The following is an 18,715-nucleotide window of genomic DNA, read 5'->3' on the forward strand; positions in this document are numbered from 1 at the left end:
CCCCTGCCTGAAGGAGGCGGGTCCTGGCTAATGGTCAATAGCAGAACCCCTGCCTGAAGGGAGGGGGGTCCTGGCTAATGGTCAATAGCAGGACCCCTGCCTGAAGGGAGAGGGGTCCTGGCTAATGGTCAATAGCAGGACCCCTGCCTGAAGGAGGGAGGGGGGTCCCGGCTAATGGTCAATAGCAGGACCCCTGCCTGAAGGAGGGAGGGGGGTCCCGGCTAATGGTCAATAGCAGAACCCCTGCCTGCAGGGTCCCGCCTCCTCCCGCGACGTCACGCGAGGGTGGCAGGCAGCCGCCCGCCCGCCGTGGACGCCGCGGCGGTTTCCGGTTTCCGGTGAGTAGCGCGCTGAGGCGGCGGAGCGGGCGCTCCATGTCGGGCATGATCTATCTCCACAGTAACCATGAGAGCTGCCTGCGGGGGCCCGACACACAGCGAGCGGCGGCCGCGGCCTCGGCCTCTCGCTTCCACAGCCGCACCGACCCCGCCTTAGGCGACGTCTTCAACGGCTGCTGCCCGGCGGCGGGGGGCAGCGCGGCGCCCCAGCCCCCGCCCGCGCCCGCCGCCTGTCCCGGGGCTGTGCGGAGCGGCAGCGGCAGCTCGGCCTCCTCCTCCTCCAGCCCGCTGCCACCGGCCGGCGGCTCGGCCTCCTGCTCGTCGGCCTCCTCGCTCTCCTCCTCCGCCTCCTCGTCGTCGTCGTCCCCCCCGAGGGAAGAAAACACTAACGCTCCCGTCACCTCTACCTCGGATGGACTCGGTGCCCGGCACGGCGGCTGTCCTGCGCCGGGCTTCAGGACTGAGCAAAGCGGCCGGCAGACTCCCGGCCCGCCGCCCGGCCCCGAGCTGCTGGATTTCATGGACGTCAGCCTGCATTCGAGGAACTCGTTCGAGTCGAGCCGCAGGCGGAGCGCCCCCGAGCAGCTGGCCGACGGGCTGGAGCCGCCCGCGCCCGCACCCGCACCGGCAAGTGACGAGGGAGCCAAGCCCAGGAGGCTGGGTATCGCCGACTACATCAGCAGGTACATGGTGCACCCACACACTCACTCACATAGTCACACTCACACTCACACTCACACACACTCACATAGACACACACACAGACACTCACTCACATAGACACACTCACACACACATTCATAGACAGACACTCACTCACATAGACACACTCACTCACACACAGACACTCACTCACACAGACACACTCACATAGACACTCACACACACACACACACACACACACACACACATAGACAGACACACTCACATAGACAGACACTCACTCACATAGACACACTCACACACACATTCATAGACAGACTCTCACATAGACACACACACAGACACTCACTCACATAGACACACTCACATAGACACTCACACACACACACACACATAGACAGACACACTCACATAGACACACTCACACACACATTCATAGACAGACTCTCACATAGACACAGACACTCACTCACATAGACACACTCACATAGACACACACACACACAGACACTCACATAGACACACCCACACACACACACACACACACACTCACATAGACACACTCACACACACATTCATAGACAGACTCTCACATAGACACACACTCTGACACACTCACATAGACACACACACTCAGACACACACACATTCATAGACAGACTCGCAGACACACACTCTCAGACACACACACATAGACACACTCACAGACACACACGTAGACACACTCACACACACATTCATAGACAGACTCACATAGACACACACTCTCAGACACACACACACACTCTTATACAGACGCACACACATACACCCCCCCACACACACACACATACACCCCCCCCACACACACACCCACACACACTCACTCTCAGACACACTCACACAGTAGGGGCTCCGCCCGTCTCATCCTCTCCCTGCAGGGTAGCCGTGCACTTCCCCTCACACTGGGGCACCCACAGCTGTCACTGGCACCAACAAGCTGACCCCAGCCCCACACAGCCTCTGGTCTGCTCGGTGGTAGCGAGTTACTAAGCACCACAAGTCGAGATCAGGAATATTTAAAATAAGGCTGAAAACAGAAGAGGCACCCCTGAATAGACGATGCACTAGTATTTGTTTTGATTGCACATCTGCTGAAGCAGAGCTAAGAATGAGCTTTCCTTGTAGAAATATTTAATGTTTTTACATATTCAAATGTTGAGTATGTGTCCTCTATAAATAAATCTTAAGTTGTAGTTCCGCTGTGTTTGGCTCATAGTAACTAGATTAGGGTGTGGTACAAATGCTCTTGCACAGCTGGAGTGAATGGAGTTTACATCACAAGATCGTTGTTTTCAAGTTTGCGTATTTAGTTTTCTCAAATTACAGAAGAAACACCTTTCGGAGTCACCCGTATCTCAACCGCAGATTTCCAACAAGACGTGGAGTTTGCATTTTGGCAATGCTGTATGAGGAACATTGTTTCTCTCTCCCCGTGTACCAAGTGTTTTTTGGTTACCTCCTTTCCAAAAATATATTAAATGCTAATTTACAAGTGTTTATAAAGCATCACCCCTTCCACCAGCAGTGCTTTTTATATGCTCTTAAACAGAAACGGTTTATAGACGATCGCAATGCAACAATTTTTTTGTAACTATTCCTAGACTCCCTCATCTCGAGTAAGAAGATGCAGTTTTCAAGACTTTACAAGTCCAATTAGTGCCGTTTATAAAATGAATTTGGATGCCTGCTATTTGAATGTTAATGAATCAAACTCCAAAACATTTTATAAACATTTATCTTGTAGCAAATATTTAAGTTTAGAACTTAATGTGATGCATTTTAGAAGGTCATTGACAAAAGGCAGTATAAATTAAATTTTAAAGGGTGCAGGAACAGAAACACGGGGGTTCTCGCACACACATCTTTGAAGGTGGCAGGGCATGGATAACACTTTAAAAAAAAAACATACAGTATCGTTGGCTTTATAAATAAAGGTAGAGTGCAAAAGCAAGGATGTTATGCTAAACCCTTAAAAATCACTGCATTCGATCTCGAGTATTATGTCCAATTCTGGGCACCACACTAGAAAGGACGTCAGAGCCTTGGAGAGGGTGCAGCAGAGATTTACTGGGGTGGTACCAGGGGTGAGGGGTTTCAGTTATCTGGAGAGACTGGGATTGTTCTCCTTAAAGCAGAGAGGTTCAGGGGAGAGAGATGCTCAAAATTTATGAGGGGTTTTGATAAAGTAGATAAGGAGAAACTGTTTCCACTTGCAGGAGGATCGATAATCAGAGGACACATTTAAAATAATTGGCAAAAGTTCCAGGGGGAAGATGAGAAATAGAGTTGTTGTGATCTGGAATGCACTGCCTGAAAGGGTGGAGGAAGTAGATTCAATAGTAACTTTCAAAAGGGAATTGGATAGATACTTTTTTTTTAAAAAAGCATTGCAGGGCTATGGGGCAGGAGAAGGGGAGTGGGACTAATTGGTAGCTCTATGAGCAGGACCGATGGACCGATGGCTGTGTGCTGTATGATTCTTGGAACTTTTTTCATATTCACTTTAATATGCTGTTATTTTAAGTGGTTTTTAACTGGCACCCTGACAACTTTTGCAAAGGGTTTGAGTTTGATGTCCCAGTCTGAACAATCACAGACATCAGTGAATGAAGTGTCTGCTAGGCCACTAGATGGGAGCATTTTGTGGCACCATCTCCTGGCCTGGCTGGGAAAACTGAGGACCCAATCTGCCTTGCATAAGAAATGTTGGGTGACAATGGAACACTTACTTTTGTGCAGATGTCCATAGCCTAGATTGCCCTCATCATCATCATAGGCAGTCCCTCGGAATCGAGGAAGACTTGCTTCTACTCTAAAAATGGGTCCTTAGGTGGCTGAGCAGTCCAATATGAGAACCACAGTCCCTGTCATGTTAAAGGAGTGGAGGATGCCTGTGGGTGAGTTCTTTTAACATGGGATGGCCGTTACACACCAGCTACCATGGGCTTAGCTGAGCAAGGTCTTGGTCCAGTGGCAAGGGGGTCCAAGACGACTGGAGACCAGGCACTGCTGTATGGGCCTAGTTGCCTACCACAAGCTGTTGGCCGCAAGCTCGGCACTGAGTAGCGCCCTTGATGGATGGCCGCCGGGATGGCAGCTCCCTGGGGAGCTCCCCTGCCAAGCAACTCCCATCTTCTGCCATCCGTCAACTTTCCACCCTCAACCTCCCGGCTCCCATTGTCTAAACTTCCCCTAGCCCTAATAGGGGGTGCATTCACTTAAATCCTTACTTTAAACCCAACCCTGCAAATCCCACAAGTTTGGGCCTATCTCATGCTTCCCACCACACCACCCATAGACAGCGACGACCGGGCCCAGGAGATTGCCCTCTCCCATTAATGGCATACAAAACTATTCATTAACTTGAACTTCTTCCAAATGTGTATTTTCTCAAAAATGTGGGATGTTAAAAGTTGGTGCAGTGCATGAGAGCCACAGTGTGTATTGTTTCAAAGTAGCAGGATGTGAGTTAATAACTGCAATTCCTTATACACCACACATGTTAGCTGTGCTTTGGGGAGATGTTAAACAGTTGTCAGATACATCCATACAGAAAATGGAGAAAATTGGAGCTTATCACTCGAGTCCACTCTGGGCTACCACTTGAGTACACGGCTTGAAGGATACTATGATGTTTAAGTGCAGGTTACCAGCTCATCATCTCGGTGAGGCAAGGGATATGATTCAGAGACACAAAAAGGGGAAAACATTTATTGATAAAATTCAAAAAGGGTTGTGGGCTCCCCCTGGGTGAAGAGCACTGGTTAAAGAGGTACGTTACAGTGCTGTATATTTGGTTTTCAGTGGTGAGATCCTTTGGGAAGACTCCTGTTTATTAGCATAGACATAACTTGTCACTTTAAGTGGAGTTGCCACACTTGATCACTTTCTAAGTAAATAAGTCCATGGTGAATTTTCTCCGAGTCAGATAAACAGATGTCTGAAAAATTAGTATGTTTGCCAAAGCTAATTCTTATGCCTTTATAATGAGAACTGTTCAGCTCGTGCCTGTTCTGGTGATTTTTTTTCTGCTTTTCAATTGGGCAGCAATTGATCATTTTTTGTAGCAATAATTAGATAATTTTAGCTGCCATACAGAAATATTTATCTATTGGCGAGAAAGCAGGAAGGGGGTACTGAAGTTTCATGTTCAGCCATGAACTCATTGAATGGCGGTGCAGGCTAGAAGGGCTGAATGGCCTGCTCCTGCACCTATTTTCTATGTTTCTATGTTTCTATGTTAAAGTTATATTTGTTTATAGTTTTCTGACCACACATTCCAGCACACACTAGCTGTTTTTATTTTGAGCCATCTACTATTGTGAAAACACTTTTTTACCAAACTACAAGGCCTGTGACATGATATGAAAATAATCAATTATGTTCCACACCATCTCTTTTGTAAAGCAGTTGATTTATAATTACTATTATAGGACATCAGTTTTTTCCCCCACTAAATGTGTAAATATTTTTGCCCATCCCTCCCCAACCACCACCGACACTACCAAAATAAAGAACATTTGTCTGCAGTTTAAGAATTTGTTAATCAAAGATGCCAGACACTGCAGAAGATCAATAACGTGTGGAAAAATGGCTACAAATATGTTAGCAAAGTGTAGTTTAAGATCCGTATATTAAATCAAGCTTCTATTTTCTACAAATGCTAATGGATTGTTGTCCTTTTAATTGCTGGTGTTGGAGGTTGGTAGTGGTGTAACAGTAGAAGCAGGGGTTTGAACAATCTGGCTATGCTGAACAGAGGCAAAGCATGATGTTGAGTCTTGCAATCCTATATCTATAATCAAACATTTAGTAGGCCAAAAGCTACAGCAACAAATTATTTATAAATTACAGTGACCAACTTTTGAAAAGCAAAACAATATTGAGCAGTGTTTTAAAAATTAAAATAGATATATAATACCTTTGTAAACTGTGATTCTATACTCTGGGTTACCTCTGCACTTTTTTTATTATGAATTTTGTATTTAAAATCACTGGCAACAATGGAAATGTTGTGTGCCAGTTTTTGAAAGGCAGTCAATTCCCAACTTTGTAACTACTGATTGTCCCTCAAGGATCAATCCTTGGCCCCCTCCTATTTCTCATCTACGTGCTGCTGCTTGGCGATATCATCTGAAAACACAGCGTCACTTTCCACATGTACGCTGATGACACCCAGTTCTACCTCACCACCACTTCTCTCGACTTTCCACAGTCTCTAAATTGTCAGACGGCTTGTCCGACATCCAGTTCTGGATGAGCAGAAATTTTCTCCAGTTGAATATTGGGAAGACCGAAGCCATTGTTTTTGGTCCCCGCCGCAAACTCCGTTCCCTAGCCACTGACTCCATCCCTCTCACCAACTTCTGTCTGAGGCTGAACCAGACTGTTCGCAACCTTGGTGTCATATTTGACCCTGAAATGAGCTTTCAACCTCTCATCCACAGCATCACTAAAAACGCCTATTTCCACCTCCGTAACATGCCCGTCTCAGCCCTTGCCTCAGCTCATCCGCTGCTGAAGCTCTCATCCATGCCTTTATTACCTCTAGACTTGACTCTTCCAATGCACTCCTGGCTGGCCTCCCACATTCTATCCTATGTAAACTAGAGGTGATTCAAAACTTGGCTGCCTGTGTCCTAACTCGCACCAAGTCCCGCTCACCCCATCACCCCTGTGCTCACTGATCTACATTGGCTTCCGGTTAAGCAATGCCTCGATTTCAAAATTCTCACCCTTATTTTCAAATCCCTCCATGCCTCACCCCTTCCTATCTCTGTAATCTCCTCCAGCCCCACAAGCCCCCGAGATGTCTGCGCTCCTCTAATTCTGCCCTCTTGAGCAGCATCCCTGATTATAATCGCTCAACCAGGCAGTGCCATGTTTTTTAGTATAAGGCGTGTTGCAGTGGTGTGCGGTGGACTGGTTGGACTGGGTGCTCTTTGCCTTTCCGTCATTGTTCATGGGTTTGTCTGTAACCTTTAGGGCTGCTGACCAAGGGCTGCGCGGCTCTTTGTTGGCCGGCGCAGACACGATGGGCTGAAATGGCCTCCTGGGCTGTAAGTTTCTATGTTTCTATCTGTTGCCTAGGCCCCAAGATCTGGAATTCGCTGCTTAAACCATTCCGCCTCTCTACCTCTTTCCTCCTTCAAGATGCTCCTTCAAACATACCTCTTTGACCAAGGTTTTGGTCATCTGCGCTAATTTCTACTTATGCGGCTCTGTGTCAAACTTTTTCATCTCATAATACTCGTGAAGCGCCTTGGGATGTTTCACTACGTTAAAGGCGCTATATAAATGCAAGTTGAATTCTTTTGAGTTTTGAATGTCACTATTTAATAAAATATGAATACATATATATGTGGTATCAGCCAATGTGGTATCAGACGAGAGTGGTGCAAGACTATTCCCTCTGAGGAGTCGCCCTCCTCTCCACTCCAGAGACAGATTAGACACTGAAGGCTGCATATAGCGTATAACATTAATCCTTAAATTTACCAGGCATAGCATTTGTTGTGCTAATTCTATTCCACTGCGTTAGGTTAGAACCTTGACATTTAGCATGGTCCTGCTTGATCAAAATTAGTGCAATACATTCAGCATTGGCTAACTCGACATTGGGAGTATGATGCACTGATGGATTAATGTAGATATTCCAATGTATGTTCTGTGTATTGTTTTGCAGGAAATTTCTTGTAATTTGCTTTTTAGAAACCACGGAATTTATCTACAAAAGCACTGGAATTACAATTGTTTTATTTTATAAAAGGCCAGTGCTTTTTACTGCAGTGATGGCCTCTTTGTCAGCCTTGATTTTCAGGTCTGAAATGTGTATTTGTATTTTCACTTGTGTGTGTCACTACTGTACAAATATCTGGGTTTAGGGTAAATAATCCCGAGTCATCTCAGCAGCCTAAAGGTGTTCTACTTCAAAATTGCTAATTTTTGTACGATCTTGCCTCTGCCTTCTGAGTTTGAATTCACTTTAAAATGGACTAATTTATATTCCTGACAGCTACAAATGTTTTACTTAAATTAGACTGCCTCGACCGCAATCTCGCCCACTGCACCAATTGGCGTTAAATTGATCATCTTACTCGAGCGGCCACAAAGATTACTTATGTAAAATATTCTACTGGTGCAATAGGTGTGCTCACTCAGCTGATGTTGGGGCATGTAGAAGACACGTTTCTGTGCATCTGGGAATGTTAATTGCGGTACTAAAGAGTGGAATTGTTTCATCTCCTAAAATGATGCTCCATAATTTTTAATTGAAATATTTACACATGAAAGCTTAAGATTTTCATAATTTCTAAATAAAACTTGTTTTTTCTTACCTAAAGTTTGTTTCCTGCAATCCTGTCACCAGAAAATGGGTAAGTTTGACTTAAGCCAGTATGCTTTCATGTGTTCTCATTTTGTGATACTTTTTAATTCATCACTTCAAATTATTCGAATTAACCTAACATAAGACTCTGCTGATGTTGCCAAAATTTGAAAGGACAAAATAAATAATTGCTCTATTATTAAAAGGTGTGCAACCTAGATGGGCATGGTATGAAAACATTCCACACCACGATTATTTTTTTAGTGAAATCCTAATGATTACACTGCAATAAACTAAAGATGGGTGGTAGCTGCCCTTTGCTTCTCCGTTTTCTGTAACTGCAAGCCATTTTGTTTACATTTTAAAATGATGCTTAAATGCCTTGATCCTGGCTAGCTTCGATCAGTTTTAACTGTATACCTGTAAAGTTAAACAATGGTGGTGGTGTACAGTAGTTCTGTTCCAATGTCCTAGTTTTGGATCCATTATTCATTTCAATTTTTATAAGCAATCGAGACACGGATGTAGGGAGCAGCATTATAAAGTTTGAGGATGTTAAAGTAGTAGATAGTGATGAGGATAGTTACTGGCTTCAGGATGACATGGGCAGGAGTGTGAAGTGATACACTTTGTGAGGACTAATATGGAAATGGGCGTATACTATAAATGGTATGTTTTTGGAAAATGTGGATGAACAGCGAGACCTTGGTGTCCATATACACAAATCCTTAAAGGTGGCAGTGCAAGTTGATCAGGTGGTTAAAAAAGCATATGGGTTACTTGGATTTATAAATGCAGAGGCATGGAATATAAAAGCAAAGCGATCACACTAGAACTTTATAAATCATGTTGGGCCTCAGCTGGAATATTGTGAACAATTCTAGGCACCACACTTGAGGAAAGATGTAAAGGCCTTCGAAAGGATTCCGAGGAAGTTTAACAGGATGTTGTCAGGGATGAGGGGAGGTTGGAAACCTTGCGACTGTTCTCCTTGGAACAGAGAAGTTTTCAGGATAATGAGGTTTCGATAGAGTAGATAGAGAAAAACTATTCCCTCTGGCGAGTGAATCAATAACCAACGGTCATAGATTTAAAATCATTGGCAAAAGATGCTAGAGGGGAGATGAAGAGAAATGTTTCACTGAGTTGTCGGGATCTGGAACGTTCTACCTGAAAAAGTGGTGGAAATGTCTGTCTGTCTGCTGTGAGGGATGATTTTACTATGGTGAAGTGGAATATTGTCCTGCCTTGCATCCATTAACAGCATCTATCACTTGCACATGTGGTTATGGCCAGATGGAGTGCAAATGTCACCGTTTATCAGTTGCAGGACAATCTGAGAGAACATCCTGATTGGACAAGTGCAGTAGTTTTTCCTAATCTAATTTTCATGAGTTTCTGAATTGATGCCAATTAATGCTCAAATTGGGTGCTTTTTTCTGCTGTTTACTAATACACATTTGGTAACTAGGAGGAGACTGTCCCGAGACACTTAAGTCTCTTCAACTATCTAACATTCAAAATCTTTCTTCGACCGAGCCTTCAGTCACCTCTCCGGTGGCTTGGTGTCTGTTATCTTATTTCTTGTAACATGCCTTGGGTCATCTTGGACATTAAGTGTTATGTAAATGAAAATTGCTATCTGATCTCAATAGATTGGAAGTGTAAAGGCAGTGAACTTGTATTCTATCTGGACTCTGGTATGGTCTGCAATAGAAAGATTTGCTCTATAATAAACTTTTCAGTGTTGGCAACATCTGCCTTTTAGTGTGCCCAAAATTGCCCCGTGGCATTTGTTTAATTGAAAAGGAGCTGCTAGCAAACACTGGTAATTTCAGTGGAGCTTTGCTTAATGACCTCCTGGGACTCTATGCTCTAAAATCATCACTTCTATAAATAGCTTTAAAAACCCAAATTGAAAGAGCTGTGCTTTCCATTTAAAAGGACAAGTAAATCCATGTGCTGACAAATTGTCTGGGGTCAATTCATCACCTCAATTTGCTCCCTCCATTACCAATCCAATGGACTCCAAACTTTTAAGAACAAAGTAAATTATTTTGCTCCTGAAGGCATGACAATGACCTGCAGTCCGCCCTAATAATCACGAACATAACTGATAAATCATCCCATTTGTCTTCATAATGTATTTTGTTTATACTATCCATCAAAAATTAGGTATATTTATGTATGATGGTGCAACGTGTTCCTTTGATTACTGATCCAGTGCATTGTAAGCTCTGCGAGAGTGCTTGCTAAGTTATGTGGTATGGATGTAGAATGTTTGGAATATTCTCCTCAGTGGCTGCTTGGAGAGATTATAATCTGAAGCGTTTGTTTGTCATTAAGAGGAGAAACGACCCCTTCCATTGCCCCCCCCACACCCCCGGAAGATGCCTGTTTTGAGGAAGAGATATTGGGCCTGAAATTGCGGTCGGAGGCTTCCCGCGGGGGAATGCCTTCGATCCGCAAATACAATCCGCGTCTACCTAGACCCTCGGGATTCACGGTGATTTGCGCTCCTTGGCCTCTCCGCGACCGCGCGGGTAAAGGCACACGTATCCCAGAGGTGCACGCAGTTTGCAAGCGTCTCTAGGATCACGTGGACCGGCCCAGCCACTAATAGAAGGGGGATCCACATTCATACTTCTGGAGATTCTGTATGTACGATTTATACAAAAATTTAAATTTTTGAAAAATAAATGTAAATGTTTTAAAGGGGCTAAAAATAACGAACTTATTTTACAGGTGTTTTAATGTGTAAATAATTAAACAAAATTATTTTTATATTAGGCTAAACTCTTACACTAGTAAAAGCAGGCCGTACGCTTTTACCAGGTGTAAGAATTTCCCGGGTATTCTGGACAGAGGTTGGGCAACTCCCCGCCCGCCTTTGCCCTTTTCCTGGGGATGAGTTAAGATCTGTCAAGAAGATTCTAGTATAAGTATGCAAGTTGACCGTTTCAATTTATAAAAAACAGTAAATATTGGTATTGCACTAGCTTTAGCTGCACATGTAAAGAGAAAAAAAGTTACTGTCTCAGATATAACCCAGTGTCAGAGTTCTGTCTTCCCAGCATTTTCTGTGTTTGTTTTCCAAAATTTTGCAGTTTTTAACAATTTATTGCCACTTATAGTTGACCAAACAAAGAATGTGGTTCTTTTACAAGCATCATTGATTTTCTTGGTAATATCTTAGTAATTAAATCAGTGCAACTTGTTTTACATGTGGGACATTTCACATGGATTTCACTATTGCTGCAGTTTAAAGGCAATTACATTGGGGACTGTAGAAGATCTAATTTTTGTCTCTATTCTTGGCAGAATCCGGTTAGCGAATGTTTTCCAGCTTCCAGTATGTGATTTATTTGACAATGTGGTCTATCTTTTTCTGTTATCCTGTGCGTCAGCAGAGCTGGTTGAATTGTGACCATAAACACCAATGTACAATATTTTGCTGAGATAATACTGGCCAGCTTGCCTGTTATCATGTTAATAACATAATAAAGTTCTATTATTGTGGTTCAAACATTCCTGGAATGCTTTTTTGCATAAGGTTGCAGCTGGTGATGACTAATGAGAACAATGTTAATGCTAGTATTTGCTGATGGACAAAGTGTATTGTAACAGGCAACACATTTCCTATAGCAATGCACGCTATCAGTACTGGATAGCCAAGTGTCTCATTCTACATTTAAACTTCTCTTTACAGTGACAGACTTCGAGCTTGTTTGGAAAATAGTTCCATAGAAAGTAGAAGAGATTTTGGAATGATGCAGAATGTTGATGTGCAGCTACAGCAGCTTTCGTACACTACTTTGTATAAAGCTGGAAGTTCTGGATTCAGTCTTTAAAATTGTCATGGTACTGTTTCAGTCAGTCGTATGTGAAATGACAGCATCAGTGCTTACTGGTGTTGTATCCTTCGAAATGCTCCCTACCGAAAACCCAACTTTGAAAGGACAAAGGCTGTGATCCTACAGCATAAGTGTCAATGGCATGAACATTTTATACAACCATTATTGTGTTTTGCTCAAACCCAATTTATAACATTGGATCATGTATATTTGATTCTGAAGTCATGCAGTTGAATGTTGGTGATTGAAACAAGTTGGCAACCATTGTAGAGTTTGGATAGCCAGGCAACATAAGTATTTTTTTTTCTTTTTCTCAAGTTGCTGGTTTGACATCGAACTGTTGGTGTTGAGGCTGGTTTAAAGTGCTTAGATTTCAATGTTTTGAGTGTCATGGTGGTTCCAGCCTTGTTCTCAATATATTTAACATTTTCTGGGAGATAGCAGATGTGTCTAAACACATTGGGATGAGTCAGATTTGTAGTTGGGTAGCGAAAACACAGTGCTGCTAACTAGCATACTAGATAACTACAGCCTATGATGTATAGTATTTTATTGGTTACGTATGCAATATCTCTCTCTCTCAATCTCTTTCTCCCCGCCCCCGACCCACCAACCTACCCTATCCTATAAATTGCTTCAAGCCGCCTCGTTCTACAACTCTACCTATTGCTACACCCTCGCTGAGTGCTCTTCCCTCATGCTGAAACTTGTTGCTCTCCTGGGCTGACTCACTGCTTTGCTCTTTCTCAACCTGGGAATTTTCAATGCATATGTCACTTGTTGCATTACAGCAGTTACTCTCATTACCTTAACTCTCTTCCCATGGTGCTTTCTCAAATTCTCTCCCCATTTTCCTGCACCTTTTCTGGTGCGCCCCCTTTTCTGAACCCCCTCGGGATCCTCCAGTGAATCTCTGGTTACCCACCTCTTGCACAATGCCCTACAAAATGCTTGCTCTCTTGCAACAAAAGACTCTCTTTATCCATAACTTCATCTTCGAGGAGCACACCAGCATCCTGGAGCTCACTAAAATCTGGTTTACCTGTGCAACTCCTTTCCACCTCGCTGAGGTTGCCCCACCTGGCTTCATGTTCCATCTCCTCTCTCATCCCTACTGCAGCATTAGCAGTTTAGCACTCGTCTTCAGATCCCAGCTTGGCTTATTCCCTTATTCTTCTGGCTCCTTCTCCATATTTGAACAACTCATCCTCTTGCCCCTCCAACTTCTTTCAGGATACACTTTGTCTACTGCCCCACTGCCTGTGTCTTTGTCTTCCTCCTACCCAACCAAATCTGCTACTCCAAGATCATCTTGGAGAACAGTAGCAACTCCATATACCTGCTTACCAACTCTGATCTCTGTCCTCTATATCCTCTATCTTCACTGAGGACCTTATGGGCTTCATATCTAACACAAGGCCACTACTGCAGCTGCCCCCCCCCCCCAGATTACAAGTTATTCAGAATACCTTGGCCCCTTTCCTCATCTGCACCAAGTTCTGCAACCTCATCTCGTTCTCTTCCCCCCCACCCCCCCACCCCCCCAAAAGCTCTATTGGCTACCCATGTCCTAGTGAATTGACTTCCAATATCAACCTCACTTTCAAATATCTCCATGTTCTTGTCCCAACCTAATTAGCGATCTTGTCTAGCCATATCTCTGCATCCATGTCATATGCTACTCTGACTAGCTCTTGTTTTGTGCTCTCAGCACTAGTCACCACTTTTTTAACCAGTACCCCTCGCTCCCTGAAACTTCCCCCCTCGATTACAGCATTAACTTGCATTTATATAGTGCCGTTAATGTATAAAACTGCCCCAAGGCGCTCTGTCATGTTTTCCCCCCTCCCGCCCCATTTTCAAAAAGTTCCTCAAAACTTTTTGGCTATACCGTTAGCCACCCCTCAATTTTCAGTTTCCTTTCCCCCTTCTTGATGAGGAGTGATACAACTCAGAATTGAAATCTGTTGATGTTTTAGGTTGCGTTGCATTTCAGTTATTTGAAACATGGCAAATTATAGTGCCCTGCATTCCAGTCAAAAGTTGCTGCAGTGTGTGTCTTGCTGTGTCACATCTGATTTTTCAAATCAAATCTTCTCTCCCTGCACCCCAAAAAAACACGTCCTGGGTTCATTTTAATAACTCTTGTATGTTCATTGATTTGAAATAGAAAGAGATAAGTTAGAGAAAGCAGGAAAGGGGTACTGAGGTGAATGATCAGCCATGATCTTATTGAATGGTGGTGCAGGCTCGAAGGGCCGAATGGCCTACTCCTGCACCTATTTTCTATGTTTCTATATTTTGTTTCCTTTCCACTTGGTATTTATGAAGCGAATGGGACTATGGGCCTTGCACTTGATTTTGATGCAAAGCCATATTTCCTTTTGCAGCTTGTATTCCAATGTCACAACTGTGTGTTTATTTTACAGCCTTGTACAAAGGCATCAGTGTACTTGCAGCTTGTTTAGTGTTTCACTTAAATAGAGCATTTACCTCAATTAACACTGAACACTGTGTTCCTTTTTTTGTGGTGTTTCACTCTTCACTTACTGGCAAACTGAACACAGTAATTTATATAGAACTATACTAGTTTACAGCACAGGAGGCTGTCATTAGGCCCATTGAGTCTATGCCAGCTCTTTGCTGGCATAGTGCAGAACTTCTTCCACTGCCCTGCCTTCTCCTCGTAGTCTGCTTTAAATATTTCTCATTTTCTCTGAAAAGATGCATGGGCCACTCATGGCAAAGTGTTCCATGTTTCAACAACCCTCTACATAATTTTTTTTTTCTAATGCCTCTCTCTCTCCTGGTGACCATTTTAAATTGATAACCCTTTGGTACTGACTCCCCCAACCAGAGGAAATAGGTTATCACTCCACACTTCATCAAAACCCTTCAGAATTAAAAAAAATTCTATGGAATCTTCCTCTCCTCTGCCTCAATGGACACTACAATAGCCCAGTATCTGTTTCCCATCCCTGGCATCATCCTGGTGAATCTGTTGCATGATCTCCAGCTGGATATATTGGGTATACAATTAGTACTTTACAAATGCTGTGGCCTTTTTATGGCTTTATCGAAGTGTTTGTACTTACACTTGTCTGTTCATTCACGCCCTTCAGCACCTTTTCGCTGAGTTCGTACTGACATTCCTTGTTTTTCCTTCCAAAATGTATTCTCTCACTTAGCCACCTTAAGTTACATCTTCCACTTGTTTGCTCACACTGCTAACCTGTCTTTCTTCCTGAAGTCATTTGTAGCTCTCGTCAGTACTTGCTAAATGCTAGAGCAACACCACAGGGATATCAGCTAGTGTATGAAATTGGGGAGCATTTAGAAATGCATGGGTTAATCTGTGGATTTTGAGATTGTGCTCTCATGTCCAAGTCCAAATAAATAAATATGCAAAAGTGGACCCATCACTGATCCTGAGGATACATCATTTCCGATCCTTTGCCACTCCAACCAACGCAAATTTGCCGTAACTGTTTCCTGTCCATCAATCCACGTTCCAGCCACGCACCTGAGTGTTTCAAGTCAACTTATCAACAGTGTTCTGAAAATCTCTATACACCAAAGCTACACTCACTTTATCCAATCAGTAACCTCTTCAAAACTCCAATTAAATTTGTCAAACATAGCTTGCTTTTAATAGATTTGTGCTGGCTGTCCTTGATGAATCCATGCAATTCTAAATGCTCACTCATTTTATACACTAGTTGGCCTCCTGTGGCATTGCCTATTGAAGGAAAATAAAACCATTTTAATTCAAGAGCACGCTGTTCAAATTTTTCTTGGTTCGTCCTTTTGGATTTACATTTTAACTCACTTTTTTAAAGATTTTTTTCTCTTTTTTTGTAAAATTCTGGTTGCAATGCCCAGCATCAGTTTCAAAATGCTGTACAAATATCCACCTGGACCCATGACCAGTGCCAGTTCCCCTCAGCAACATGCAAGAATTCTCATGTTAAACTAGCTGAATTTTTATTTGACGGCTTAAATTGTATAAAATGCTGACTTTAAAAAAAAAAAAAATTGTGCAAATTTTCTGCGAGGGTAGCAGTATATTCTGGGTATTCCAGTTTTCAGCCTGTTCCTGTGGAACTACAACTCCCAAAGTGCATCTTTCACGGATGGAGGATTTATCAACAGTAGTGGAAATTGTAGCTCCCAGTCCCAAGAGAAATTTCCACTGCAGCTTCCAAGTAGAGGGGCAGGACAATTGAGAGGAAGCTTGTTGCAGGTATTTCCTGGCCAATGTTCATCACTCAATCAGTACCAGCAAAAACAGATTAACTGGCCATCTCATTGCTCCTTGTGGGATCTTTTCCACGTGCAAATTGACTGTTTCCCAACATTACAACAGTGACTGTGTGTCATCGGCTGTGAAATGCTTTGGGCGTCCTGAAGACAGGTACTGCAAAAATAAAAGCTGCTCTTTCTTTCCTTCTTTCTCTCTTCGTGTTCACAATTGTATGGATAATTTGTGATTGTTTTTTCAGAAACAGCACAGCTGTTAGAATTGTACATAGTCCAAGCTATCAGCATCAAATAAGTGCCTACAAATATCTGACCAGACTAGTGCAGTGGTGCACCCCGCCCATCCATAACTAAAGCAGCAGGGCTAGAAATTGGGCAAATACCACTATCGCCGTTTTTTTTTAGCACTAATTGTGTTTAACGTCTTTTTTAAGCACCAAAATAGCGTCAAAAAATAAATATGCAAAATTGGCCAAGCATTTTTTGCCGATCGCTATAGCGGTAAAAGTGCGCCGTTTTTTTAAAAAAAAAACTTGTGTGCACCGAAACTAATTTTTCACTGGTTTAAAAAAATGCCGTTCTGTGTTTTTTTTTCTCTCGATCCTTTTGGCATCTACCAGGTCACGTGAAGGGTGTGCATGTGCAGTACATCCAGGGCTGAATCAACCATTTTTGGGAGGGGATTTAAACATCAGTAGAGTTCATCACCACACAGTTCATCACATTTCATCAAAAATTAAAAATGCAGGGTGATTGAGCAAGGAAGAGGGCCAGGAAATTCACTCGATGCAAATGAGGCCCTCATCACTGCTGTAGAAAGCAGATGGGGGGGGGAGGGGGAGATCTCGAGCAAGGGTCGTGGAAAATTACACTCATCTATTATAAAACGTGTGTGGAAAAGTGTGGCTGAGCAGGATTCCTCGATGGACTCTTATCAAGAGGGACCATGTCCAGTGCAGGAAGAGGCGGAATGACCATTGTAAGGTCGTCAGAGTAAGTAATATTTTTATTTATGCATTCCAATTACTCAAATTGTAAATGTGACGCATGTTGGTATCGCTAGACTTAGCATTGCACCTTATTTGCCATGAATGATCGTCACATATTATAAAGGCTGCCTTTCGACATCTTAAAAGATGTTTCTATACTTCGATGTTTTCCTGATGAACCACGGGCAGCTATCAGGCCCATTAAAAAGAGCACTATTAAATGCACACAGTATGGTATAGGTGCTTTGATGACTGTGTGCCACAAGAGCAGAAGGGCTCTCTTTTTAAAAAAAAAAAAAAAAATTTGTATTGTCATCTTTGGAGGAAAAGTTGTCCCACAGTTGCCGAGAGCAGCAGAAAACAGGTGGCGGACCGGCAAAACTGGTCCCACTCACCCACATTGAAAGTCGCGTGGCAGTTCTGATGGGTGCCTCGCAGAGATCGACTACACGTGGGGGTGCTGACCCCACGTTGGGGAGTGAGGGTAAGTCCTGCAAAATCCAAGGTCCTGGGTTGGCTCAATATTATGTACTGTCTGTGGGCTAGGCTTCAGTTTATAGAAACATAGAAAATAGGTGCAGGAGTAGGCCATTCGGCCCTTCTAGCCTGCACCGCCATTCAATGAGTTCATGGCTGAACATGCAACTTCAGTACCCCATTCCTGCTTTCTCACCATACCCCTTGATTCCCCTAGTAGTAAGGACTTCATCTAACTCCTCTTTGAATATATTTAGTGAATTGGCCTCAACAACTTTCTGTGGTAGAGAATTCCACAGGTTCACCACTCTCTGGGTGAAGAAATTCCTCCTCATCTCGGTCCTAAATGGCTTCCCCCTTATCCTTAGACTGTGTCCCCTGGATCTGGACTTCCCCAACATTGGGAACATTCTTCCTGCATCTAACCTGTCTAACCCCGTCAGAATTTTAAACGTTTCTATGAGGTCCCCTCTCATTCTTCTGAACTCCAGTGAATACAAGCCCAGTTGATCCAGTCTTTCTTGATAGGTCAGTCCCGCCATCCCGGGAATCAGTCTGGTGAACCTTCGCTGCACTCCCTCAATAGCAAGAATGTCCTTCCTCAGGTTAGGAGACCAAAACTGTACACAATACTCCAGGTGTGGCCTCACCAAGGCCCTGTACAATTGTAGCAACACCTCCCTGCCCCTGTACTCAAATCCCCTCGCTATGAAGGCCAACATGCCATTTGCTTTCTTAACTGCCTGCTGTACCTGCATGCCAACC

At 43.5% G+C, this 18,715-nt stretch overlaps 1 protein-coding gene across 3 annotated transcripts in view; it reads left to right on the top strand.

Annotated features, from left to right (window-relative positions):
* The first annotated feature begins 321 nt into the window (after window positions 1-321).
* The window catches only part of LOC139260389 (TBC1 domain family member 12-like), a 154,702-nt gene continuing 136,308 nt past the window's right edge, over window positions 322-18,715 (top strand). For all 3 annotated transcript variants that reach the window (XM_070876956.1, XM_070876959.1, XM_070876957.1), the window contains exon 1: window positions 322-1,021. In XM_070876956.1, coding sequence (XP_070733057.1) covers window positions 375-1,021 — 647 coding nt within the window. In that variant the 5' untranslated portion in view covers window positions 322-374. The remainder of the gene's footprint in view (window positions 1,022-18,715) is intronic.

The sequence above is a fragment of the Pristiophorus japonicus genome, chromosome 3 (assembly GCF_044704955.1).
Source record: "Pristiophorus japonicus isolate sPriJap1 chromosome 3, sPriJap1.hap1, whole genome shotgun sequence".
Lineage (NCBI taxonomy): Eukaryota > Metazoa > Chordata > Chondrichthyes > Pristiophoridae > Pristiophorus > Pristiophorus japonicus.